The 26,854-nt window shown below is 39.0% G+C and overlaps 1 protein-coding gene across 2 annotated transcripts in view; it reads right to left on the minus strand.

Moving 5' to 3' along the window:
• The window catches only part of FAM135B (family with sequence similarity 135 member B), a 194,415-nt gene that overhangs the window by 45,390 nt on the left and 122,171 nt on the right, over positions 1–26,854 (minus strand). For both annotated transcript variants that reach the window (XR_009728579.1, XM_061374147.1), the window contains exons 5-7: positions 21,502–21,572; positions 20,710–20,883; positions 9,051–9,177 (exon numbers count right to left, since the gene is read on the minus strand). Coding sequence is in view for 1 of the 2 variants with exons in the window: in XM_061374147.1 (XP_061230131.1) it covers positions 9,051–9,177; positions 20,710–20,883; positions 21,502–21,572 (372 nt within the window). In the remaining variant the exon portion in view is untranslated. The remainder of the gene's footprint in view (positions 1–9,050; positions 9,178–20,709; positions 20,884–21,501; positions 21,573–26,854) is intronic.

Consider the following 26,854-nt stretch of genomic DNA (forward strand, 5'->3'; position numbering starts at 1 on the left):
AGGCTGTTGGCCTTAACTGACTTATCAGAAACCAAAGGCTATAGATGAATGATGCTGCAGATGCTTCACAGCTCATGACGCACTCAGCTGTCCTGGGATAATATAGTGACTGAGTGCACAGACAGCATCAATACACTGGGCAATATTTAAACACCATCCTATAAAGCTGGGAAAGCAGAGGTAAATACTGGTGTAAAACCAGACTGACTGGAAGCTTAATTTCTCAAGGTTCACAACAGTCAAAGAAGTAATGTAAGTAAGCTCATATTCATCTGATTGTATCAAGCTTAGGTTAAATAAATCTTTTAACCCAGATTCTCACCCTGAATACTCACACACTGTCTGGGTTATGGAAAGATCTTCCTTGAATAATTGCCTAATTCTGCCCCAAATTACTTTTTTTTTTTTTTTTCTCCAATCATCAAAACGCTCTAGTGCAGACTTTGAACATGCAATTAAATCAAATAAAATCCAGGAGAAATTATTCTTCTACAGAAGATCTTCTAAAATTATTCTTATCTTGCCATGAAGCTTCTAAAAATGCTTTATGTATGTTAGCTAAGCTTTAATGTTGTTCTCCTCTGTCTGGCAATACTTTTAGGAATCATAACACACTTACCCATCTCTATTCTCTTAGCCAAATCTTTTCTGTTTGTCAGACTACTGAAACTTGTCTGATCCTCAGAGAAGCCATGAGATCATTGGAGCAGTCACTTACAGACAAACTGGTGTCAGAGGGAATATGCTTCCATGGAAGGAAGTGTTCTTCCTAAGCACTGCCCCCAAAATTCATACTACCTGAGAAACTGATTCTTGGGTTATTATGACAACTGTGATGATTTTGAACAGAAACACAGGCTTTTGCTATCACTTGAACATGTGTTTCCACAAAACAAGACAAACGGGTTGGAAAAATAGGGAATATCTTTTCTCATCCCTCAGTCCCTGAGCTGTTGTCTGGGACACCTGCCAATAGCAAAGGAGTAGCTTCCAGATGTTGGATCTCAACTGTGCTGCTGTTGGCATCTGTGCTCCTGTTGGAAAGGCTGTTAGCTTGGAAGCTATGAGAGTTGATTAGGTCTCCTTTCATGAACTCTCTCATCATCAGTCAGTGGGAATTATTGCCTAGTGTTCCTTAGGGCATATGAAAATCATTTTTCAACAAAGTACCACTGGAAAAAAATACTGAGAAGAATGAAAAACTGAATCATAGAGCACTCTATCAAAAGGTAGAGAGCAGCCAAATCCACTTCCTAAAGCACAGAGTATAAAGGCTGTTCCTGTTGCTCCTGCACTCCATTTCAGGGAAAAAAGAAAGAAACATCTGTCCCATGCACCCTCCCATAAGCTTCCTCAAAAATCAATGCTGAAATCTGTAGAAAGGGAAAACTTTAAATGAAAAGATATTGGTCAAATGAATGACTGTACAACAGTGGATTTCAGTCCCAAAGTGAGAAATTATGGTGATGGGGGTTCAAATAATTTCATCAGTATATAACTGTAATAGTAGCTGTGAAAGAGAAATAACTTCTCCACGCTCATTCTTCCTTTTACCACTCCTTTCACAACTACTTTAAGTTAACTATGAAAAGACTTCTTTTCAGTTAAGGAAGTCCAGGCTTGATTGACTTTTTCACAGTAGAGTGAAGAGAAACAGGAAGATTACAAAGAGTATGCAGCAGTCTGATTCTTTGCAATAGGTAAGCATTGCAGAAAAATAGCAGAAAAAAAAAAAAGTAGGAAAAGTGAAACTTCCTATGTAAATTCTATTGAATTTCGAAAGGAGACAATTATCAACTGAGTATTAGCAATTCCTGAGGACTTCCTCCTGAAGGACTCCATCAACATCCTGCATGGAGTGTCACAAGAATTTCCAGATTATTCCATGACATTTTCATTGAACACCCATAGCGAAAAGATTGTAAAGCTTTTTCAACATCATGTTTTAGACATAATCCCAAATTAATCTCTGTTTTGAACTCTATCATAATGCAGAACATTGCCTTGCTGTACTCAGCAAATGACAGATCAAAAAACTAAGAGCCTCAGGAAAGAAAAATGACAGTGATTAAAGAAACTAGTTATTGTCCCATTATTAGTTACCATGTTTTCTACTACAGCTAGGAAATCATTTAGTTCTTTCTGAAGATCAGCCATTTATCTTCAAGCAACTAAAGATTAAAGACTTCATCAGTAATTATCACAAATGATGCCCGAACACTGATTAAAGATACTTGTCATTACACCTTATAAAGAACAATATATCAGCTCTCTTACTATTTCACCATAATAATGTGTTGGACATCTGCTGGAGTCCAATCACAACTAATCATTGTTTGCTAAAGCAAGACACTGAAAAAGTCCTGTTCCTAAAAAATACATACCAGCTATATACATACTGTACTTCTAAACTGGTAAAATCAGAATCTTCATTATGCCTTAAGTTTGTAAAACTCAGACACCGCTAGTGAAACATCTGTCTTGGTACATAGTTAAGAAGAAAAAAACAATAAAAAAACACTTGACAACTTCATAGCCCTGTAGACACAAGAGGTCCCTTTTTTCCTAGTAGAAGATAGAGAACTTTGGCTAGTTTCAGAGGAAAAAGGAAACAGGAAAATACACATTTCCTTTAAAAGGAAATAGTGGTGTTTTAGTCTTTTACAAAATTTTAGTTCTTTTGCAGAATTAACAATGGATTTAAGTCAGAAAGGTGGCTGCTGTGTCTATAAATAAAAGAAGAAAAGGATACTATTAAACTCTGCATTAAGGTTCCTATGTCTGAAGAGAAATTAATTTTACAGCTACATATTCATCTTCTCCCAGCTAAACTGGGATTTCAGGCTAAAAATCCCACAATTAATCCTGCATGGGCTATTCTCTGATACAAAATCTTCCATTTTCAAGAGCTGAAAAAGTGAAGTATTGTGGCCAAAGAGCCATAACTATACAGCAGAAAAGAACAATAAACCACAAATAACTCCTATGTGACACAAAAATGTAGGTTTGAATAACATTTTGTTGTTAGGCTGAAACAGCCTTGGTTTTTAATATGTTGCTGAAAAGAAGAAAATACAAACAAACTAATAAACCTGGTAAAGAACTCTCAGCATCAATTCAGTTTTATTTGAATGACACTCCTAGCTCTTATATGAAGCCAGACACACACTTCATGTCTTTTGGGGTAGCTACATCAATGTTTCATGGAAGAAGAACATTTCTTACCAAACACCAGTGTTTTAATAATGGAAGTCATATGATTAATCAATCTCATTACTTAGAAGTCAATTTATCTGCAGTGCAACTGCTATCCAAATGAAAATAAAATTACTGTGTGTATAGTTTATTAATAAACCCCAGTATGTCATTGACTCAACTTGATTATAACACAGCAGGCATGTGATGCACAATATTACAAAGACATTAAACCAGTCTGACAATAGTGGATATAGAAGAGGTGTAGGCACAGGGTAAGGCATAAATCTCTTGAAGAATAAGCGACTGTTCAATTTTTAGTTCTGCAAGGAACATTTTCTTTTTACTTTATTGCTGATGTAAGATCTGTAGATATTTTTTTAGTGTCCAGCTCTTACTGCTGCTGAGATAACCCGAAAGCATGAGTCAGTGTGATGTTCAGATCCAGACCCTGTAACCTCCAAAACAACCCCTTGAACTTTCTCACAGGGAAAAACAACTTAGCAGACCTTAAGGGGAATTCAGATGCCCCTGAGGGAAGCCAGTCACGCACAGCTCATGAGTCTGCAGTAGATGCAACCCTGTTTGGACATTTCTAGTGTGATACATATTTTCTGTGAGTATAGGTTATGAGCTGAAGAGAGCTTGAGAAAGTACTAGCACATTTTCTTTTTCTGTAATTGTTCTTTAATGGGTTTTCAACCCCAAAAGCATCTTCCTTCATTTATCTGACAACAAAAAAATCTTATTTCAGTAAGAATAACTGTTTTCTCAATTTTACTTGAAAGGAAAAGTGTAGCATAGATAGAAACTAGTAGAAGAGGAGGGGAGGAAGAATGGAGAATGTGAAGATCCCTGTTTGCTGAGTACATGACTGGAAAGAGAGTGGAAGACAGCAAAAAATAACCAAGATTTAAATAGGATTAATTATTATAACTACTCTATTAAGCCAAGGGATATGGAAACTGTCAGAGGTGTTCAGAAGTTGTTTGGAAAATGCACATGTAGAGTCCAAAGCCCCTGGCATTTAATTAGTCTCTGCACTAAGAAGTATGAAGTGCAGAACAAGGAGCCTTCAGGATCTATCGTTAAGCAGTGGCACCTCAGCAGCCCAAACACACAGCAGATTAACTCCTAAGCTAGTGGCAAAGGGAACTGATGACTGATACAGGCTTTTTTTTAGAAATTAAGGCAGTCACTTGCATTTTCAGTAAGAAAACAGCAAATGAGCTATACAAATTAGATGAGAACTGACGCAGTCCATCTATGGGCCTAAAAAGAAAATTCATTCTCTGATGGACTGTGTTTATGAAGAAGAAAAAGGTAAAATGAGATGCATGACCTAGAGATGATATGTCAAGAATCTTCTATTTTGTATTCAACAGATGGCTGGAAAACATGACTTACTACTAGTAACATCAGATTTCAGTGCAATTCTGGCATTGCTTGGTTCTGCTGTAAATTCAGCCACCACTGTACTGAAGCTATATGTTCAAATCTTGTCTGAACCATGTGTGGCAGGTTGACCTTGTCTGGCTGCCAGTTTCCCACTGAGCCACTCTATCACTTCCCTTTCTCTACAGGACAAAGGGAGAAAAATGCAACAAAACCCTCATGAGTCAAGATAAGGGCAGGGAGATCACTTACTGATTACTGTAATGGCCAAAACAGGCTCTACATGGGGGAATTAATTTAATTTATTACTACTTAAACTGAATAGAATGAGAAATAAGAACAAATCTAAACCCTTTTCCTTCAGGGCACAACCACCTGATCTGACATAGGGTCCTACATGGACTGCAGTGGAACAACCTGTGTCACCACAGGCTGCAGGAGAATCTCTGCTCTAGCAACTGAAGCACCTTCTCCCCTTCCTTCTGCACTAACCTTGGTGTCTGCAGAGTTTTTTCTCTTATATTTTCTCACTTTTCTTTCCCTCAGCTACTGCACAGTGCTTTTTACCCTTTCTTAAATATGTTATCAAAGAGGTGTTTCCAGCGTTGCTGGTGGGCTCAGCCTTGGCCAGTAATGGGTCCATTATGGAGCCAGCTGGAACTGGCTCTGTCTAATGTGGAGGCACAGAAAACACCACTGTTCCAATCTTCATCAGCTACCAAAACCATGCCACATAAAACAAACACGCTATGGCACTAGTCCATCTACTGATTATGATGACGCTAGAAAGGGCAAAGTTTACTTTTGTGAGCCAGTCTGCTTCTTGGCTTTATAGAATTTATGCCACTTCCATGAAATTGATGAAATTGAATCAACTGCAGTTAATAAAAGACTCAGAAAAAGCAAACCACTAATTCACTGGGGTTGTAACATGCATCTCCTAGATTTGAAGAAGAAGGTGCAATAAGAATGATTTAGAATTATTATGAATCAGAGGCTTCTACTCAAATGGAAATATTCTGGAAGAATAATCTGGCATCAATAATGGGGAAAAAAAGGTCTTTTTGGTTTACTCTCAATAGGTAAACCTCAAATAAAGAAAATCTCAACTGTTTGCAGCAGTATAGAGAACTGAATAATCAGATTCATTTCCCTAGAAAAGACATCAGAGAGAAGACACTTGCCCAGGAGGTGAATCTGAAAAGCTTAAGCCTGGAGATTTCTCAGATCAAGGCAAATACAGAAATATACATGAAAAGTAGAAGGATCCAAACTCAGCTTTGCAGAGATGAAAAAAAAAAACACAGTAGGATAGACTAATATTACCCATTTCACACCATTTTAGAACATAAAAAAGAACTAACCAAAGTCTCTTTAAAAACAGTTTTCCTGCGTCCTGCAGTCCAGTGAAGCTTTGTCTGCCTTGGATGACATGATACATTAATTGTTCTTGCCTAGACCTATACAGTTGTATAAAATTAGAGAAGCTTATAAATAAACAAACAAACAAAAAGTGTGGCATATCTTCAGGTAAGGAATTCGACAGTTAATTATTTGGAAACACAGCAGGCAAGGTCCAATGCAATATATATACAAAGTGAGTAGAGTCTTCTGCAGTTTTCATCTAATGAGATGGGTAAGACCCATTCTCATGCCCACTGACACTGATCGCAAAATTCCCCAAACCTGGACGTATCCATAGTCCAACTGAAGTTGTATTTTACAAACACATTCAGATGACTTGGAACAGAATATATACATTTCTAAAGGGAAGTGGAGTTGACCCAGGGCAATCATTGCAGCACTGTAAAAAATATTATTATTCTTCCTTCAATCCCTTATGGCTTGATAAAAACTCCATATAAACCTCTGTTCACTTGTACTCACTTGGAGCTGGGTTCACTTCAAGAGCAGTTCATTTTCTAGTTCTGCATTATTATTTTTTATGTTAAACCAAGAGCGATAATCTTTGCTCATTGTCATACATCAGGAATAGCATATACAAAAAAGCCATCACAGTCCATTAAATTAAAAGTCTCAGATCAAAACCAGGTGTCATGACTTATAGGGATCCCTGAAGCTAAGTAAATGTACATCTCACCATGTGGAGGTGGAGTGTATAGCATTCTAGCTATAATTGTTTGGGGTGTGATGTTCTGATGACCTGCAGGGTAGCAGAGTGCTAAAACCAGCTTATGATAGAGTGCTTTCATCTGGGTATTTAGTAGGTCACCTGCTGGGATCATAGAACCATAGAATGATTTGGGTTTGAAAGGACCTTAAGATCACGCAGCTCCAAACCCCTGCCATGGGCAGGGATGCCTCACACTAAACCATGTCACCCAAGGCTCTGTCCAACTTAGCCTTAAATATCAGGGATGGAGCATTCACCACTTCTTTGGGTAACTTGTTCCAGTGCCTCACCACCCTCACAGTAAAGAATTTCTTCCTAATATCCAACCTAAATCTCCCCTGTTTAATTTTAAACCCATTGCCCCTTGTCCTATCACTACAGTCCTGATAAACAGTCCCTCTCTGGCATCCTTGTAGGCTGCTATGAGGTTTCCACATAGCTTCTCTAATACTTATTGTACTGGGTCTGGCTGAGTTGGAGTTGATTTTCCCCACACCAGCCCTCACAGTGCTGAGCTTTGTATTAGTAGCTAGGAATATGTTGATAACACACCAGTGTTTTGGCTAATGCTGAGCAATGCCTGCACAGCATCAAGGCTGGCTTTCCAATATTCCCCCTCACCAGTGATCTGGGGGTGGGCAAGATAATGGGAGGGGATATAGTCAGAACAGCTAACCCAAACTGACCAAAAGGATATTTCATGCTATGTAACATCTGCTGTGCAATAGAAGCTAAGAAAAAAGCATTCATTCCAACAATGCTTGTTCTTCCAGAGTAAGCACTAAGTGTACTGAAGCCCTGCTTCCTGGGAGGTGGCTGGATATCACCTTCTGCTGGGAAGTAGAGAGCAAATCTTTTGTTTTCCCTTTCTTCTGTATGCAACCTTTGTTTTTGCTTTATTAAATTGCCATTGTCTTGACCTACAAGTATTTGTTATCGTATTTTCACTGCCCCTGTTGTGCTGGGGAAGTGAATGATGGAGCAGCTTGGTGGGCACCTGGCATTCAGACAAGGTCAAGCCACAGTTATGCTGTCATTAAAAATAAAAGGTTAAAAAAACCCCAAACCTTATGATCAAACCTCTATTGAATAATCATCAGAAGAGGTAGGTAGAAAATAGAGTTTTCTCTATTTTTCAGCTAATGAAAATATTTGAGAAGGAATAAAGTTTCCTATTCACATCAGACCAAGATTTTTCCATGGAAGGTAAAAGCAAAAATGGGAGTGGAGAATTAGCTGTTATATTTATCTTCTTACAATAGAGATTTGTGCAGAGAATAATGAAAGTTAGGAACTACTCTACAAAGTTGCCTCTCTCTTGTATAATGTACAGAGATTACTTTACGAACACTTGAATCAGTTATTTCAATTTATATGATGTGACTGTCTACCAGAGGTGCAGAGGTTGAGGTCAGTTTGTTTGCCAAAAGCATACAATGACCCAATGGTTCAGATAGAAGCTTCAGGCCAAACGTTCTCTCAGCCTGAGTTAATTCCCTGGTAGTTCTTCTACACCAGCCGCTCTAGGCTAGGATATTTTTAACGTTCATACAGAACAGAACAGCTTTGACAGGAAAGGTTGAGGGAAGCTGAGGGCAGCATGTTAATCAGAGCCCTCGAATCAGGATTTCCCCACAAGTTAATGATTCCAGTATTCTGGGTTCAGTTTCTAGACCTGAGGAAACATTTCTGAAGAAACACTTCAAAGCTAGGACTTAACACACCCCCCCCCCCAGCCAACCAAACAAAATACTCTCCAAACCCCCCAAAAACCTACAAACCCCCAATTAATCATTGTTTTCCAAACAAACAGCTTTGTACTAAAAATTGCACAAGTTCTCTGTTTCAGCTGCTGCAAGTAATAAGACCTGCCTTGAGTAAGGCAATGTGTGTAACACCCCATCATCAACACACACAGTACTCTATACTCCAAACAAACCTTCACAACATCCTTAAGAATGACTTAAGTCCGGTGGCCATTGAACATAAGACCCAAAAGCAAGGATCTTTTACTGAATAAGGAATTTCACCTTACAGCAGATACCTGGCCAGGTGAATCCTGTTGTAAAAGTGTTGTTGGCAATCAGGGTTATATCCATACACCTTGTCTTTTTTGAAATGTCTCATAAAGGTGGGGCCTGAACCCAGGAACTATATATCCAATTGCCAGGTGGTTCATGCAGAAATGTTTGGAGGGTTCTTCCTCCAACAAAATCGCTCTTTTAGCAACATGAACCAGGGCCTGTTCTTCACAGATAATGTGGACAATGTGAATATAGAAATAGAAGACAATGTGAAATAGAAGTAAGACAGGAATCCTCCTCACCTCTGAAGAAGCAGGTTTGCAGTAGCCAGCTCCAAACACTAGATTTTCTAATGACATACTGGACTGGTCTGGTCCCGCTTCCAGGTTGCCTTTACCAAGCCATGAGCCTTTCCCTGGACGAGCAAAACTAAAAGAAGGAAAATTAAGAAGGAAAATAATCAGAGCAGAATTGTTAAAGAAGAATAATTGTTGTCCCTTTTTTGGCATTTGGTCCAGTGGTTTGAGTATTATCACTCACTCAGTCCTTTCTCTGCTGCCTTACAGATCCATTTCCAGCATAACTTCTCAACATTACTTTTCCATCTATGCACATAGATAATACTCTTAATCCAGCTTTTCATTCGCTTACATCTTGGGTGGTGCAACATCTTTCTGTCTTTCTTTAACCGTATCACACTTCATTTTGAACTGTGCAATTGTAATCTCCCTATACTACCAACATCCTTTATAGCTCATCCCAATCATTTATTACAGATTGGAAGTTTAGTTCCCACTTCTCACTGTTCCATGACAAAAATCTTCCAGCACCAAAGTTATAAGACTTCAGCCTCAAACTGCATTTCCCTTTCCTGGGTACAGTCCATTCATTTGGGATGTGTTCTCCCATACCCATTCACAACACAATCCAAATTCTTTCTCAAAAGCCTGACAGAATTTAAATTGGTTTAGGCTGAGATCATCGCCTCTCGGTGCTATTATAGTTATAGTGTTCCCTCCTGACTGTATCTGTATGTCTCCTGCCTTATAGCATGGACCCATTAAAAGTGAAACTTCTTGTCTGGAGTTTGCTCAGCATTGAGCCTGTCAGAGTCCTGATGAGCAGCTAGGGCTCTTATTCTGGATTAATCTGAGCAAATGTCCGCATCCTAGTAAATGATGTAGGCTGCCTTTATATTCACTGGAGAGGAATTGGCATTTCCAGTGTGTGTGACTCATGTCTTTCTGAAGTAGTGATATCAAATGGGTCAGATGCGTTTCACCCTCAAAGTGCTTCTTTCTTATTGTGGACTATAAAGAGAGGCTAGGATGACTGCCTTGTAAACAGATGAAGTTTGGTGAGATAAACCCCGTTGTTCGACCTTGTAATAACATGTGCTGTACATAAACTGCATCAAGATTTCAAGAGAGAAATCAGGCTACTTGTGGTGAATACAATAAACCAAATTACTTAGTCTAAATGGTGATGCAAGTAACCATAGTTGTTCTTACAAAGCATGCACTTGGGCCACAACAACTTTATGCAATGCTCCGGGCTTCTGGAAGAGTGGCTGGAAAGCTGCTGGCAGAGAAGAAGGTGGTGCTGGGGGTGTTAAAAATGAGTCAGTTTGTATCCACGCAGCCAAGAAGGCCAACAGAGAAGGCTCAGGGATGATCTTATATCTCTCTACAACTACCTGAAAGGAGGTTGCAGTGAGGTGGGGATCAGTCTCTTCTCCCAAGTAACAAGCAATAGGACAAGAAAAGACAGCCTCAAGCTGCACCAGGAGAGGTTTAGATTGGATATTAGGAACATTTTCTTCACTGAAAGAAGGTGGTCAGGCATTGGAACAGGCTGCCCAGGGCAGTGGTGAAGTCACCATCCCTGGAAGTGTTCACAAACCGTGCAGATGAGGCCCTTAGTGACATGGCTTAGTGGTGACCTTGGCAGTGCTTGGGTGAAGGTTTGGACTTGATGATCTTGAAGACTGTTTCCAACCTAGCTGATTCTATGACACTGTGTAGGTGAAGGTGATATTGAACTAATGAACTACAGAGAAAAAAGAAAAAGACATTTACTCAGTAGTGCCACTGAGTTTTTGCTACAGCTTTCAGACTGGGATTGCCATCCACAGGCACCTGATACCCATCCTGGCATCCCAAATTACATCACATGCAGGAGACCTGGTCTACTTGAAAGAACAAAAGTTTCTAAGATGGAGAGCACAAAAAAAAACATTTTAAAACCATATTGTTCCAGAACTAAAAGGCCCAGGGCAGTGCCATTCATTCTGCTTAAACTTTAAATCTGAGGTTATTTCTCTATGTAGATATGTATCATGTGGCTGCATCAGTTCAGATCAGCCATTATTCATGGGTATCCACACCTAATCCAGTTTTTAAGGACAGGTAAGAGTTCTGGCTGCTATACAGAAACCCACAACAAAAGAAAGGATGATTATGCTAAGGGTGGATACAAAATGAATTGAAGTGCAGCTATACTTGTTATCACCCAAATAACAGGGGAGGTTCTAATATGCAGGGAAACTGAGTGATGTGTGCAACACCAGAAAAAGAAATCTCAAGTAAAATTAGGAATTGGACTAGTGTCAGAAGGTTAATCATAAATCCCTGCCTTGCCTCAAGTCAAACTGCTCTCTCTTATATATTAGCTAGCATTTATACATTGACAAAAAGAACATTCCATAAGCGGGTGGGGGGTAGAAGACCATAGCATATATTTGTATGCATTCATTTTTGTGATCCAAGAAATTTCCAGCTGGCTGCTTCTGAACAGCATGAAGTCCTTCCACATATTTCATACATTTAATACAGAAATAAATAAATAAACTAAAGCAATTTCAAGGAGCCAAGAGATAAAAACTGCTCTGAGTAATTTCAGATGTTATTGGGTGATATTGTCTGCCCTGGTCTGCTGAAAAGACTCAGGAAGCAGAAATAAAATCTTATTGCTATGGTATCAGAGAGAGAAGCTTAAACAAATGTTGCCTGCACACAAAACCTCATTTGAATATTAGCAAAGCTTTCAGAGGCTTTAAGGGAGAGAAAAGCACTTTTTAATGCCTTTTTAATTTATTTATATTTTGCTTTTACAGCAGAGAAGGGATTTTAATCACTTGGTTTTACGGAAATTGATTACACATAGCACTGTAAAACAAAAACCGCTTTTTGGGAAATCTTCCATAATGTCATCTGTCTGTTGAGGGAAAGTTTAACTGGAAGGCTTACAAACTTAAAAGTTCCCCTAATGCTTTCTGATGCTACATAATGTTGAAGACAATTTTTACTTGCAAAACAGGGTTAATTCCTGTATTTATTTTATTTATTCCTGCCACCGCGCTCATTAGTATATTAACTCTTGGTTATTTACATGACTATCTATTTAATAACACTGATTTAATATAAACATTTATACCCTTATCCTGTATGTTAACCTTAGCTTTTATTTGGAGTCAGGATAAAAAATGTCAAAAGATGCAAAGTGTGTGTATTTGAGAGAATGAACATGAGTGCAGAATTAATATTTTCATTCAAAGAAACAATTTTCCATTTTTATTTTTTTAGCTGTTCTTTTGATGACCTTATCCATGAGATATTTTTATAGAATCATAGAATCATAAAATAGTTAGGGTTGGAAAGGACCTTAAGATCACCTAGCTCCATCCCCCCTGCCATGGGCAGGAACACCTCCCACTAAACCATGCCACCCAAGGCTCTGTCCAGCCTGGCCTTGAACACCACCAGGGATGGAGCATTCACAACTCCTCTGGGCAACCCATTCCAGTGCCTAATCACCCTTACTGTAAAGAACTTCTTCCTTATATCCAATCTAAACTTCCCATGTTTAAGTATTAACTCATTACCCTTGTCCTATCAGTACAGTCCCTCATGAAGAGTCCCTCCCCAGCATCCTTATAGTCCCCCTTCAGATACTGGAAGGCTGCTATGAGGTCTCCACGCAGCCTTCTCTTCTCCAGGCTGAACAGCCCCAACTTTGTCAGCCTGTCTTCATATGCGAGGTGCTCCAGATTATCCTCATGGCCCTCCTCTGGACTTTTTCCAACAATTCCAATCCAGAAGTTTACCCTTCAGAAGAGTCTCCTAGTTCTTATAGCAGCCATCTATGGACACATACATATGGTTACATACAAGTGAGAATCATAGAATATTTAGGGTTGGAAAGAACCTTAAGATCATCCAGTTCCAACCTCCTGCCATGATTATCCTCGATAAATCTGCTTTTTGATTTATACTTTTGGCCTCTGTAACATCATTTGGAATGAATTGCACATTGCAATGTGTGCTGGACTTTGTTTTGAACCTGCTGTTGGAAAGCTGAATGTGGCACCTCTTAGTTCTTATACTGTGCAAAATATTAAATAATCATTCCCCATTTTTTATCTTCTATGGACAATTCTCTAGTATATAAACAAGATGGCAGCTCCTTAGCATAAGAAATGGATTTGCCTTGATAAATGTTAATTCAGATGTGTTATTGAAGTAATTCAGAATAAATGCTGTAGGCCAGTTTAATAAAACATAATATTCCCTTTGAGATTAAAGTCCTCCAAAAAGAAATAGTCTGTTTTATTTTTTCATTTACTTTTTTTTCAAAATGGAGACCTTTTGTTTGTTTTTTTGTTTTGTTTTGTTTTGTTTTTTGTGTTTTTTTTTTTTTTTCCTGGTGAGCAAAACTTAGTTTCTTCATTAATTGTAGCTTTCAGCAGAATGGGAAAAGAAAAATTTAAAGACTGGGACCTGAATCTTGTTTGAAAAAAAAACCCTAGCATGCACTATATGAAATGGTAAAACTGTAAAAACAAACAAACCAAAAACCCACACAGTCATCATATGCTAATGACCAGAAATTATAATATTGTGATTTTCCCTGCCCATGGCAGGGGGTTGGAACTAAATGATCTTAAAGTCTTTCCAACCCTAACTATTCTATGATTTTATGAACCAGGAGTGGAAGTTGAAGAAGTGAACTTGCTTCCTATTTAGGACAGATCATATGAAGAAATGACTTCTTTTCCCTTCAGTCCCTTATGCATAAAATGTTATTGATTTTAAAAAATATGGAAAATATAAGTAGTCACATAGAAATAACATAATTCAGAATCAAATCCTCACACTTTCCACTGACAACACAATTTGCATTTCACCAGGAACTTCCTTCAAGCTCCCACAGATCAGGTAAAATGTAATGCACAACACTGTGTGCATTAAAGATTTAATGTTGTGCACTCAGTGTTCTAACTCAAAAGTTTAATACGGTGTCGTGGTTTAAGCCCAGCTGGCAACACAGAACCACACAGCCGCTTACTCGCCCTCCCCTCTTTCTCCCCCCACTCCCAGAGGAATGGGAAGGAGAATCAAAATAATGCAACTCCCACAGGTTGAGATAAGAGCAGTCCTGTAACTAAGGTATAATACAAACCAGTACTGCTGCCACCAATAACAATAATGATAACGGAAATAACAAGGGAAGAGAATACAACCACTCACCACCCACTGATACCCAGCCCAACCCGAGCAGTGATCTAGACCTTCCAGGTAACTGCCCCTAGTTTATATACTGGGCATGACATGCTGTGGTATGCAATACCTCTTTGGCTAGTTTCGGTCAGGTGTCCTGCCTTTGCTTCCTCCCAGTTTCCCCTCCTCCCTGGCAGAGCATGAGACTCAGAAAGTCCTTGGTCAGACTAAACATGACTTAGCAACAACTAAAAACATCGCTGTTCCCAGGCTAAAAGTGAAAAACAGAGCACTGCACCAGCTATTAAAAGGGGAAAAATGACTGCTACTGCTGAACCAAGGACATATGGGTTTGGCAAACTACTACCACCAGGTGGACATAGGTTAAATGGATGACCTGTTCATTTTTGAGAGTAATGTGTGGATACTGACAGATTGTGCTCCTCTACACATTTCCCCCTTACATAAGGAGTTTCAATAAGGTTATAATCAGTGATTGTAAAATGTTATGAGCTCCTTGGATAAAACTGATAAGATTTATTAATATAAAATTTGTAATGGAAACAGATATCTCTTCCTAGATCCCTAGATCCCCCCACCCCCAAAGAATAGGGGGGATCTGGTTTGAAATCTCTTAGTGATTTTGGTTGCTGGAAAAAGTTGGTTAATTTTTCCTGAGCTTAATCTTAGTTGCTATAAAACTTGAAAGCAGGTAAAATAATGTAGTTATGTTTATTTAGTTTGAGGTGGGGTTATCTTCCTTTTTGATTTGGGGGTGGGAGGTGTTGAAAGTTTGACTCAGAAATAGTCAGGTTTCTCTTATGTGACTTCTTGGCTGGTAGCTTAGGAGAATGGCATATAAAAGTGGAGTTTTATCTTTGCAGATATATAGCAAACAAGTGAATAAAGAAAACTCAAAGGAAAAAAATCTAGTTATTATGCAAGAGTTCTTGGAAGAAAATATGTAAACCAGTATTATTTTAATAAACGTATTATGGAAGCAATAGCTCTTTACTGCATAAATATTGCATTTCTTTCTATGGATTAATTTATTTGTAAATAGGATGCAGAGAGAAGATAATTCATTAACTTCACTACCCAGAATTACATCTTTGGCAGTTTTGAATATAAACTGCCCATAAGTAGGTGCCAGCTACATTTACAACCATAAACAAAATTGACCTGCATGTTCTGCATCCAGATTCCAGGGTAGTACAGAGTGTGTGTCACAATAGATATATCAGTTGTGCTTTTGAGGAACAGGAGGATGCCTGGGAATAAAAGAATTTAGGTGAGAGAAAATTGCTCAAGGATGGCCAGTTTTTGGCCTGATTCCTCAATGCAGTGGAGCAGAGCAGAACTAGGTCAGGGCTGAAACCTTCATGTACCTTTGATTATGTTCCCTCTTCCCAGGACAGAACAAGTTCAAGTCACTGAAAAATTCAGTATTTGTGTCTTGGTTTCTTCACCAGAAAAAATTCTGTTACATTTTTTACCTATTGCAAATGTCATCAAGATTTCTCATTTCTCATGCAGTAATTTGGATGTGGGCAATTAAGAATTCAATGTTAACAAATAAAATCCTGAAAACCTACTTTGCTTTTCACATAGACATACGTATGAAAGTGGGGAAGAGAACAGAAAGTTGAGTAGCATCCAGAAAGCTGTGGCCATCAAATGAGGTGGATTATGCATGGTTCTAAAGCAAACCAGAGCTTTAGGGAGAGCAGCCTGTACAGAGAGTAGCAGTTTGGTGCTGAAAACCAGCTCCTTCATTTCCAGCAAGCTTTCAGGGGAAGAAAGTATAAATCATCTGAAGTCACTGGATAAATTTCCAGTGTAAGACATGCCACCAGGAAACAATATATAGGGCATTATTTCCAGTGTGGGAAACTATGTGTGCCTCAGAAATCATGTATTAGGGTACTTGTTTCAGAGATTATTTACAAGTTGTATTTTTACTTATAAACCATAGCATATGCTAACTCCTCTTGGGAAAGAGTGGTGCAGAGGTCTATGGAATTAATTAAGCAGGTAACCATGTTTCTTGCTGCTTGATTCCTAAATAAGTCCAACATAAGAAAGGCACTGAGCTTGGAGCATACCTGAGACTAAGTAGTACCCCATGGACATATCCCTTTGGGAAAAGCAGAAAATTTCTTGAAGTCTGAACTGTGCTGAAACAAAACAGCTGATGCTGGGTTAATAACTGCTGGTTGCAGTTATAGCCTGGACCAGCTGTGAAGCTGGTGACAGGGGGCTGATGGAAAAGTCAGTGCCTCAGGCCAGAAACCAATACAAAACAGAAAACTGGAGCCCAAAAGCCCTAACTCGACCTTCCTCCTACAATTGCTTATGCACACTTGGCCTCTGGAGCTTAGGTAAGAGAATAAAAAAGGTATTTAAGCAGTTTTTGAAAGCCAGTGCATTCAGCATGGGAGTAGTCTCAGCCTGAACACTGCTCCCTTTTTCTCTTTTGACAGACTTTCTGGTATCATCTGTCACCGTGGGTAAAATGAGGTTGCCAGAATCAAGCCCTTTACTTCCCAAAGGGAACTCTTATTTCTGTGACGTTAGGAGAGACGTCCCCCAGCTCCTGCTCTAGGTTCTCCTCTATTCCTCCCACATTCCAAAAGTATGAAGATACTGCTCCATGACCTGCAGCAGCCAAAAGCACTCAGTGCAGACACAACGGCCCTGCACAGTCACTGCAGGAAGCATGCATGTGGTTGGCATGCAGTGTGTCACAAATGTGCTGCTGTACCTGGTGGAAGGGGGTTGGTGTAGGGCAAGACAAGGGTGAGGGAAGCAGTGTTTTGGGTTGAGGCAACAGCTATTGCAACCACTGCATCCTACACCCCTGTTCTCCCCTATTACTGCACTTCTGCCTGGAAAACTAAGGTTTTGGAGTTGGCCTCAAGTAGTCCAGCTTCCACAGCCACTTCTGGGGTGCTTTTTAGAGAAGTCAAAGAACTCTAAAGGTTAATGTGAGAATTTTCAACCAAGTTATAGCTCAGTGTTCTGCAAGGACACCCAGCCCTTTCCCTGCTGCTCAATATTTCAGAGGGATGTAGCTGCTCAAAGAGCCAAGAGAGAAGATGATCTGAGCCTCAAGGTGTCACAGTGCTCCTGGTCATCACACATCTATACCAAATACGACTGTTGTAGAGATACCGCAGCTGGAGGTAAGTTGACTGCAAGTCTGCCTCATTACCATCCTACTCAGCCTCTCACCTCCTTAGTAAATGCATAAAGCCATTAGCAGCTGCCAAGAATTGGGACTCTCTTAAAAAGCTGAGGGTTATACTCTTTAGAAAAGCTGAATCACAAAATTTCCATCCAGAATCATAGAATAGAATCATAGATTATAGAATCATATAACAGTTTGGATTAGAAGGGACCATCAAAGAACATCTAGTTCCAATAAACTAGATCAGGTTGCTCAGAACTACATCCAGCCTGGCCTTGACTGTCACGGGGATGGGGCATCCACCACCTCTCTGGGCAACTTGTGCCAGTATTTTACCACTCTCATTGTAAAGAATTTCTTTGTCACATCCAACCTGAATCTCCCCTTTTAGTTTAAAACAATTACCCCTCATTGTATTGCAACAGGCCTTGCGAAAAACTCTTTTCCCATCTTTCATATAAGCCCCTTTTAAATACTGAAAGTCTGCAGTAAGGTCTCTTCAGAGTCTTCTCTTCTCCAGGCTGAACAACCCCAAGTCTCTCAGCCACTCCTCAGATGGGATGTGCTTCATCCCTCTGATCATTTTTGTGGCCCTTCTCCAGTCCCTCTCCAACAGGTTCATGTCTTCTACTGAGGACACTAGAACTGCACTCAGTACTCCAAGTGGGGTCTCACCAGGGTGGCGTAGAGGGGCAGAATCACCTCTCTTAACCTGCTGGTCATGCTTCTTTTGATGTAACCCAAGATACAATTCGCTTTCTGGGCTGTGAGAGCACACTGCCAGCTCAGATCCAGTATTTCATCCACCAATACCCCCAAGTCCATCTCCTCAGAGCTGCTCTCAATCCCTTCAACCCCCAGCCTGTATTGAGACCAGGGATCGCCCTGTCCCAGGTGCGGAATCCTGCAAAGAATCCCAGAAACATGAATTTCACTCATTCTCAGTTTAGTCAGAGGTGAGGGCTACAAAGCCTCAAACCTAATGTAATATTTATTATGTAAGAATTATTAACCAGGACAAACATCAATATCAAAGTGTTCTCTTGTCAAAAAACAGGAGTCAATGGAAGCACCCTGACAAGGTTTGCTCAGCAAGAGCTATTTGTAGGTGTACATTACCCTGCAGGGAAAGACTTGACTCGGTCTTGGTATTTTCCCTACTGTTTTCACTGTTTAAATACAGGCAACAGGGAAGAACTTTGGGGAAGAGTACTGAATATGCCCACAAAGCTAACAAGATATGAAAAGCTGAGTCCACAGGGCATATATGAGCAAAAAACTCTGATTCACGCAAAGTTGTTTTCCAGGATAACTTCAGGACAGCAGTGAATTTCAATTGTACGCAATGTGTGACCCTTATTTTCAGGGTAGGTCTAGAAGTAATCCTGTTTTACATTTAAGTGTATACATATGTGTGGAAACAATATGTATATGCATGTCAAGTACGTACTATGATGGTGCAGTTCAAGGTAGCAAACTAAACACAGTGAAATACTGCATGGATATTTTTCCCAGACAATGCAACTATCTGGTGTTTATTATTTCCATAATGTGACAGAAAAGCCTTTACAGTCATTTGGGTTCTATTGTGTTACAAAAATAAAGATCTGATTGTACAATTAAACCCTTTTGTCTGTAATACTAGTAAACTCCAAGCAGGAAGGCTTTGAGTTGTGAGAAAACCAGATTTTAGTTGGGTGGTTTGTTTCAGAATGCTTGGAACTGGCATTCCTTTGGCACTAATGTCTTCACCCTGATTTATATTTAGAGAATGCTCAATATAAAAAGGAGCTAAATCCTCAGTATCACACTTTAAAATGATTTTACTGCCTTAAGCAATTGAGACTTTATATTGTGCTGTCGAAAATCTTCATTCCACTGCATTAAGTAAAAATATTGTACAGTTCATAAATGTCCACAATATTATATTTTAAAAGCTATAATAATCTGACTATGGAACAGTTGCTCGTCAGCTAGACAAAAATATTAGGAGATTTATGCCTAGTAACAGTAACAAGTCCATTCATTAGAGGATAACAAAGCACTGAAAACAGTTATTAAGCATGATAACTTGTTCTTTCATCCTTTTATATAGTAGAACAATGGGCAAATTATCTGAAGAAAATTATCTGGTTAGAAGGAGTCTGTTACAATCTAATTCACTATTTTAAAAGTCAACACATAGCAGGGAGAGATACAACAGTTACACCTGTACCTCAGCTGCTGAAGAAAACGGTATGCCAGTCTGATCCATAAATATGAGTCACATCAGTGTCACAATTCAACCTCTTACAGTCTCAATTCATTCTATGGCATTGAGTACAAGCAATGCCTTTACACAAATAGAGAACTGAAGCAAAGATGTATTAAGACACAAAACCTGAGCTAAAAAGGGTCTATAGGTTCATCTTTTCTTTCTGATGCAGTGTTCTCTGCACAATATTTGACAAACTTGAGTCTCCTGGTCATTTGGTAAACAGCAAGGCCTTGCTGGAGTAAGGGAAGCTGAATAATGCTGAGATCTGCTTTTTGTTTCAGGACCAAAGAAGTTCCCTCCCTCTCAGCACTCTTTATCTCATGCAATGACAAGATTGACCACAAAGTAAATTGCCAGAAAGACCTTTGCTTCCCCTCGCTTGCTCTAAATATTAGAGGATATTGACCTCCAGCCCTGTTTTGTTTGAAGGAATTCTGAATTAGTTTCTTGTCATTATGAATCAGATAACATAAATCACACCTAGACCCCATGGCAGCTAGAATTATACTGTTACATAGTTAATCAGATGATGCTGCAAAGCAGAAACCAACAGTCCTGACTCACACATGCCTCCTTCTAGCCATGTTATGAATGATGCTAATGTACAGAGACCACAGATGAGATTAGGCTTCAACTGTCCTAAATGCTTTAAAAAAACAATGCGGGGGGGGGGGGGGGGGGGGGGAAATGTAAATGCTCTCAGTGGTTTATAGACTAAACAGGAAAAACTGCCAAAGAGAAAAAAAAACCCACTTTCCTCATGTTACAGATGGGAAACAGAGAGTTCAAGACTAATTAAAATCTCTGAATCTCTTCCCAAAGCTTTTGATAGTTTTTAATCAAACCCTTATTGTCTTATCAAGGGAAGTAGCCTGTGCCAGAGGCTGGCCCTAAGCACCAAACCCCAGGACCAAAAATCCTTGAAATTAAATTATCCTCTTTCTTCTATCTTCTCCTATCCAAAGAACTCATAAGAGGAGTCTCTGCCTTTCAAGAGACATTTTTGCATCCTTTACCTGATCAGAGGCTGGTGTAATGCTACCAGTGATGCATGCACCGTGACGGATATCACTGACAGGTGGAAATAGTCAAACATGACAGGAACATGGTGGTGCAGACCTCTCTGGGGGTGGAAGTGGAGACACAGTGTACGGCTGCTGATCATGGGGATCGCTGGAACATCTCTCAGCCTGGAACACAAAGAGCACAATCTCATAGCTTGAATGTGTCAGTTCTTTTTAATCTTGTCTGAGAACAAGCTTTTACTTCTTGTATCTTGAAGATAGACGAAACTTGTTCTTGAAATCTGTTTAGGGCCCTATGGATATGAGTAAAATCACAGGGGGACGGTCTTGGTGTGAAACAGTTTAGATGATTTCTTTGCACCTCCTCCTGTCCTGTCCTCCTGTATATGTTGCTGAAGTCATTGGAAGCCTTTTCTGTGATTCAATGACTGAATAATATCTGGGATCACACTTTCTGCTATGCCTCAGGAAGGGTTGCTGCTCCCACTTCACCTAAGGTTAGGGAATCAAATGCAGCTGGAAGAAATAAAACTCAGTGGGAAGACTTCTTCCTCCTAAACTATAGACAGTTTTGCTTCTTAATACAAGAAAAGTGCTTAGTATGTTCTTCAGCCATCTTCAGCCAGAGAATACTCTGTTGTCTCCTGAAATAAATGAACTCATGAATTGCAGCCCCTGCTCACAGAGGTCATATTCCATTTGACTTTAACAGCAGGAGAGATAGAACAACATAACAACTTTGAAAATCTCACATTACCAATTAAGCTTTAAAACAGTACTTACTGTTGTTCACTATCAGTAAAGTGCAGGTCCAACTTGAGCTGAAAATCTGCCTCACTTAATGCGTCTTCCACCTACAAAAAGAGAAAGGCAAGGTTACCTTTAAGAGTCGTCTACCACAACACTGAAAGCAAAAGTGGGTGTGTTTGTCTGGTAAGAGCAAAGGCAAAAATATGCAGCAAGAGCAGCACTCCACCACAGTAGCAGAAAGGAGCCAATGTGACAGCAAGTCAAGATAAAGCCTGAAGGAGTCAGGGGGAACCAGAGAAGTCAGAGGTGTTATCGGCTCCAAGGTGTCCTGTCAGGTCACAGAAATCATTCAAGACATGAGTAACAGTATGCACAGAGCACTACATGTGTTGGATCCTTGCTCTTTGCACAATGAGAGTCAGAGGAGTATTTCTGAAGCTGTGTTCCCTCAATGGACGAGAATTTGCTTGGGTTTCCTTGTTGCCTGAATGAGGAATAGGTTTTCTTGGCCGAGAAACAGTCATGAATCTTTCTGGTTACCTCATTGTAACTAATGCAAGATTTAAAGTTTGCAGCTTAGAACAATCAGAAATGGCTAAAATAATTCTGACAGTTTCTCATCTCTATCATTAGCCTTTTAACGTGTTTTTCAGCAAACTGAGGTTTTCTGCCTTCCAGTCACTCTTTCTGGCTCTTGACAGATTCATGGATGTAGTTTGTCATTGATTCACATCTATGTCTTTTTCTTTGCAAAATTGAATTCTTTTTGCTGTTTTTAAAGTATTAATTAACAGAAGTTTTAATTACTCACTTGGGTTTAGAATGCTCAACATGTTCAAACAGAGTCAATTCAGCTCACCAAAAATGCTGAACATATCATGTGTGATGATAAGCCAGTTCATTGATATCTTCATCTTATAGGTCCCACCAGCAAGATTACCCTTCTTTTATTGTCAATAAAATACTTTAATTGGATTTTCTGATATATTACATGAAGGAAGCTCTCAGTTCCTCCACCTGGAAAGGACTACATAAGATAACACATCCCATTTTGGCACAATTAAAACAACGATAATCAATGAAAATAAATAAATTATAATAGAAAAAGGATTAAGCTGACCAGCACTTCCTTCACTCCTTAGAAATGCCTTTTTTTTTTTTTTTTTGCAGCAAAGTAGGTTTAGTAGAATAAAAAAAAAGTTTTATTTCAATCAACCTAAATGAAAATGTGAACAAAAAATTACTCATTTTATTAGAAAATTAGCTTTGGTTTGTTTTATTTTTATTTTACTTTTTAATGAGAGCATAAGAATATTTTCTTTTATACCAGAGTACAACCAGGGCTGGAAGGAATGTAGCTGGAAAAGTGGAGTTGTTCACTGGGAAGAGGATATTATAAATACAACTTTTTTTACTCTTTTGCCACAGAAAGGTGAGGTGAGACATCCGTGTTCTGTCTTCTGACATTTGAAAACAACAAGCAGATGCACATAGTGAGCTGACCCATCCTGAGGTACACACTGGAAAAGGACGACTGATTTCTGCTTGTGCTTGCCTCTTTCCAGTAATAACAGATAGAGCCTAGAGAAATATCTTGGTCTAGACACACTTGAATTTTAGATGGCTTATGTTAGGCAAGAGGAATTCTACTTCTTAATAACAGAATATATCAATAATGCACTGAAGACAATGTCAAGGGCATCTAGCCTGCTTTGACAGGTACGATTCTTAAAATATGTAATATAAACCATATTTAGCCAGGTTCTCCAAAGGTGAAACTCCATCTACAGGGTTTCTTCTGCTGAAGCAAGAGTTGCTTCTTGCTGAAGCAAGAAAATTTACTCCAGGATCAATTGCACCTTGACAAAATGATCAAAGATGCAAAATTTAAACCCTTCTGGAGTAATACTGTGTCCCTGCCCATGGTGTGTGGGGGGGGTGGAACTAGATGATCTTAAGGTCCTTTCCAACCCTAACTATTCTATGATTCTTCTATCATGACCACAGGCAGAGATGTGATGAGAAAATTCCAGCTTCTGTTTACTGAAAATGTGCTTTCTCTTTTGCATTTGTCTCAAAGCACCTGGAAGTATGTCTCTCGCAATAAAAGACTTTTTCTTTTTAATGAGCTGTTGTCACTAAAAATCACAGTTGTTGGCAATTGCAAAGGAAATAATCATTATTGAAGTTGCAGTCTGAATTTAAATTAGGAATTCAGCTCGAGTGCTTCAGACAAAGCAAACCTCATCCTCATCCTCCAGCAGAGGGGATGAAATCTTGGGTCTGTGCCTAATACCGCTGAACACCTGCAGCTGTCACTGAAATCTGAGTCTGTGTTTAAAACAAGGCCTATAGCAAGTGACACTAGCTCAAAACACCTTGAGGCAATGAGCAGATGTCTGAGACAGAGATATTCAGCACTGTGTGGGTCATGTGTTAAGGTGCAAGTATAGGATTTTTTAATCCCATAATTGTATCATAACCAGACTGCTCAGAATAGTGCAAAACCCTACATAAAATCAAATCACAGCTCTCACTACACAGATTACATGTTTTCCTTTGTATATTAGAGGTAATATTAAATCAAATGAAAAGTGAACAGCTCAAAAATCACTGGACTCTTAATGAGAAATCATAATTAAATGGCTTATACACAGGTTGAGATGCAACAGAATGACATGGTTTAGACCCAGTTGGTAACTCAGCACCATCCAGCCGTCACTCACCCCTCTTCCTCCAGGTAGGATAAGGAGGAGAATCTAAAGAATCTATATCTCACAGGTTGCGATAAGCACAATTTAATAGCTAAAATAAAGTAAAATATAGGGATAATAGAATGAATATGAATAATAATAATAGGAAACAACAAGAGAAGAAATAAAAGTTAAAAAACTCAAGTGATGCACAATACAATTGCTCACCACGTGCTGACTGATACCCAGCCCAACCTGAGCAGTGATTGGTCCCTTTCAGGTGACTCCCTCCAGTTTCTATATGGAGCATGACGTGCTGCGGTATGGAATACCCCTTTGGCTAGTTTGAGTCAGATCTCCTGTCTCTGCTTCTTCCTGGCTTCCCATGTCCCTCCTCACTGGCAGAGCATGAGACTGAAAAGTCCTTGATCAGGGTAAGTGCTACTGAGTAACAGCTAAACCACTGGTGTGTTATCAGCATTGTTCTCAGACTGAAGCCAAAACACAGCACCGCACCAGCTACCAGTTAGAAAAATAACTTCTAAGGCTGAAACCAGAACACAGAATTAGGGACAGTAATTACAAGACAATGGTTACAATACAGCTTTGATACCTGCTAGTGAAATAGCCTTTCCATAGCTCACACAGAAGAGGCACTCAAATTTTATCATTCCTTAAGCTCCTACATGGAATAATATTGTCCTTAAGTATTTTTTGTTTATTTTATCACTAGTGGGACTATTACGGTGTTTTCCACAGTTATAATTTACAGACTGTGTAATTGCCCAGAATTCTGATAGAGTATCAGATTTACCTATTTATTTATTTTTCTCCTGAAGTAAAGCTTTAAATTTTAACACCATCCAACTTAAGAAATCAGCTTGAAAATTTTCTCTGGAATATAATCAGTGTTTGGTTAAGCCAAGCAGTGTCCTCCTAGATATTCTGTGACAGGTTCTTCCTAATTTTCTACAAAGCTCTTGGGCCTCTCGGCTGTGTTAATGATTAAAATTACAACTTGTGAAAAAGAAAATAAAGATCTGTGTTTGTGGAATTATATTCATACTGAACATGGAATATTCTGTTCTGTAATATTCCATACACCCAAATAACTATAAGGGAAATTTAGAACATCTGCCCTCTGGGAAATATTGCATTTCACATGCTGATCTTGTTTCAAATCAAAAATAGACTAAGTGAAGGCAGTTCTGAACAGAAATTTTGAAAGCTTTCTTTCTAAATAATGCATGAATTTAATTATTTTTTCCCCTCTAAAATCAAATGGTGACATTAATTTTGTCATTTCTCATTTGATTAATTCCTCACTGTTTGCACCTCTACCTTTTTCCTCTAGCATTATCTTGTGGAAAATAAGTTTTCAGATTCAATGTTGTGTTCTCTGTTGCTGGGGGGTGCCTACAATTTCCCCTAGTGCTCACACCTTGGGCGACATTGCTCATGCAGAAAGACTCTATACTCATCTGTGAGCACTCACAGTTTTCCAGAAGGTGCTTCAGGAGTTCTGGATGCTTTCTAAGGAGCCTCTTTCTTTTCTAAACTGCCTCTCTTGCCAAAAGCCTGCACTGAGAGGGAAACGCATTCTATTGAACACTGCTTGGAATCTGTACAGTCAAAAATATTAGTATAGGAAAAGTAAAAGTATTTTATACAATAAAAAGTGTATACAAAGTCCTTCAGTTTCTGTTGAACTGGCCTGGAATTGATCAATTGCATCATTTCAGTTCTGAATTCTACTTTTTCAGGATTACCTTTACATCTTTGGTTTAGCTTTTAAGAGCTGTGATTATACTGAAGTTTCCAGCATTCTTGTGATATATGTCCATAATATTTAACCATTTAGCTAGAATGTCAGGCAGAATGATCTGGATGTCCAATCCCACTTAGATTTCTCTGGAAAGTACAAAATCTAATACACTGTGATATCCCAGCTTGCCTCACTCTGTCCTCCCTGCTACTAAATTGTCCCTGAATGCTGTCCCAGCAAGCAAGGAGACAGACAAGTTACTTGGTTTATAGCTTGATGGAAGAGGCAGACCTCCTTCTTTAATAAGAATGAAAGCAAAAGCTTGTGAAAACATATTAGACTTCTTTGTAACAGTAAAGGTTGTCTCTGCAATATTGTTCCCTATGAATTCAAAATAATGTTGTATTTTGGGGTAATATAGGAAAAAGCATTTAATAAATCAGAAAATTTTAAAGCACCATTTATATTCTGAAAGGTTTGCTCAGTGCCATTTCTAGGAAGATAATAGAGTTTTTTTCCATTTAATACCAGCCAAAAAGAGATGTATTCCCATATTTAAGCTTATTGAGGGTTATGCAAGAGGAGGGAAAAAGAAAAAGGGAAAAAAAAAAAAAAACAAAAAAAACCAAACAGCCAGTAACAAATAATCTAATGTGGGCATTCACATTGAGTTATTTGTTCAGTGATTTTTTGCATACCAAGCCTATGTCAGCAGCATGTCTCAGCAGCAAAACTACCGTAGCACCATAATCATACTGCTTCCTTGTTATAATAATTGATAATTCCAGCTTTGACAGAAAAAAACTACATAGAATTATAGAATCAAGCATATGAAGCATATGAAGTCAATATTTCCATTACTCAGCATCACTTCCTTATTTATCTTAAATTCCATTTGCAAAAAAAGCAGCAAACAGATCCTTCACCC

The sequence above is a fragment of the Neopsephotus bourkii genome, unplaced genomic scaffold (assembly GCF_033783945.1).
Source record: "Neopsephotus bourkii isolate Nb327-2 ecotype Australia unplaced genomic scaffold, CSIRO-AGI_Nbou_v1 NB_1637, whole genome shotgun sequence".
Classification (NCBI taxonomy): Eukaryota; Metazoa; Chordata; class Aves; order Psittaciformes; family Psittacidae; genus Neopsephotus; species Neopsephotus bourkii.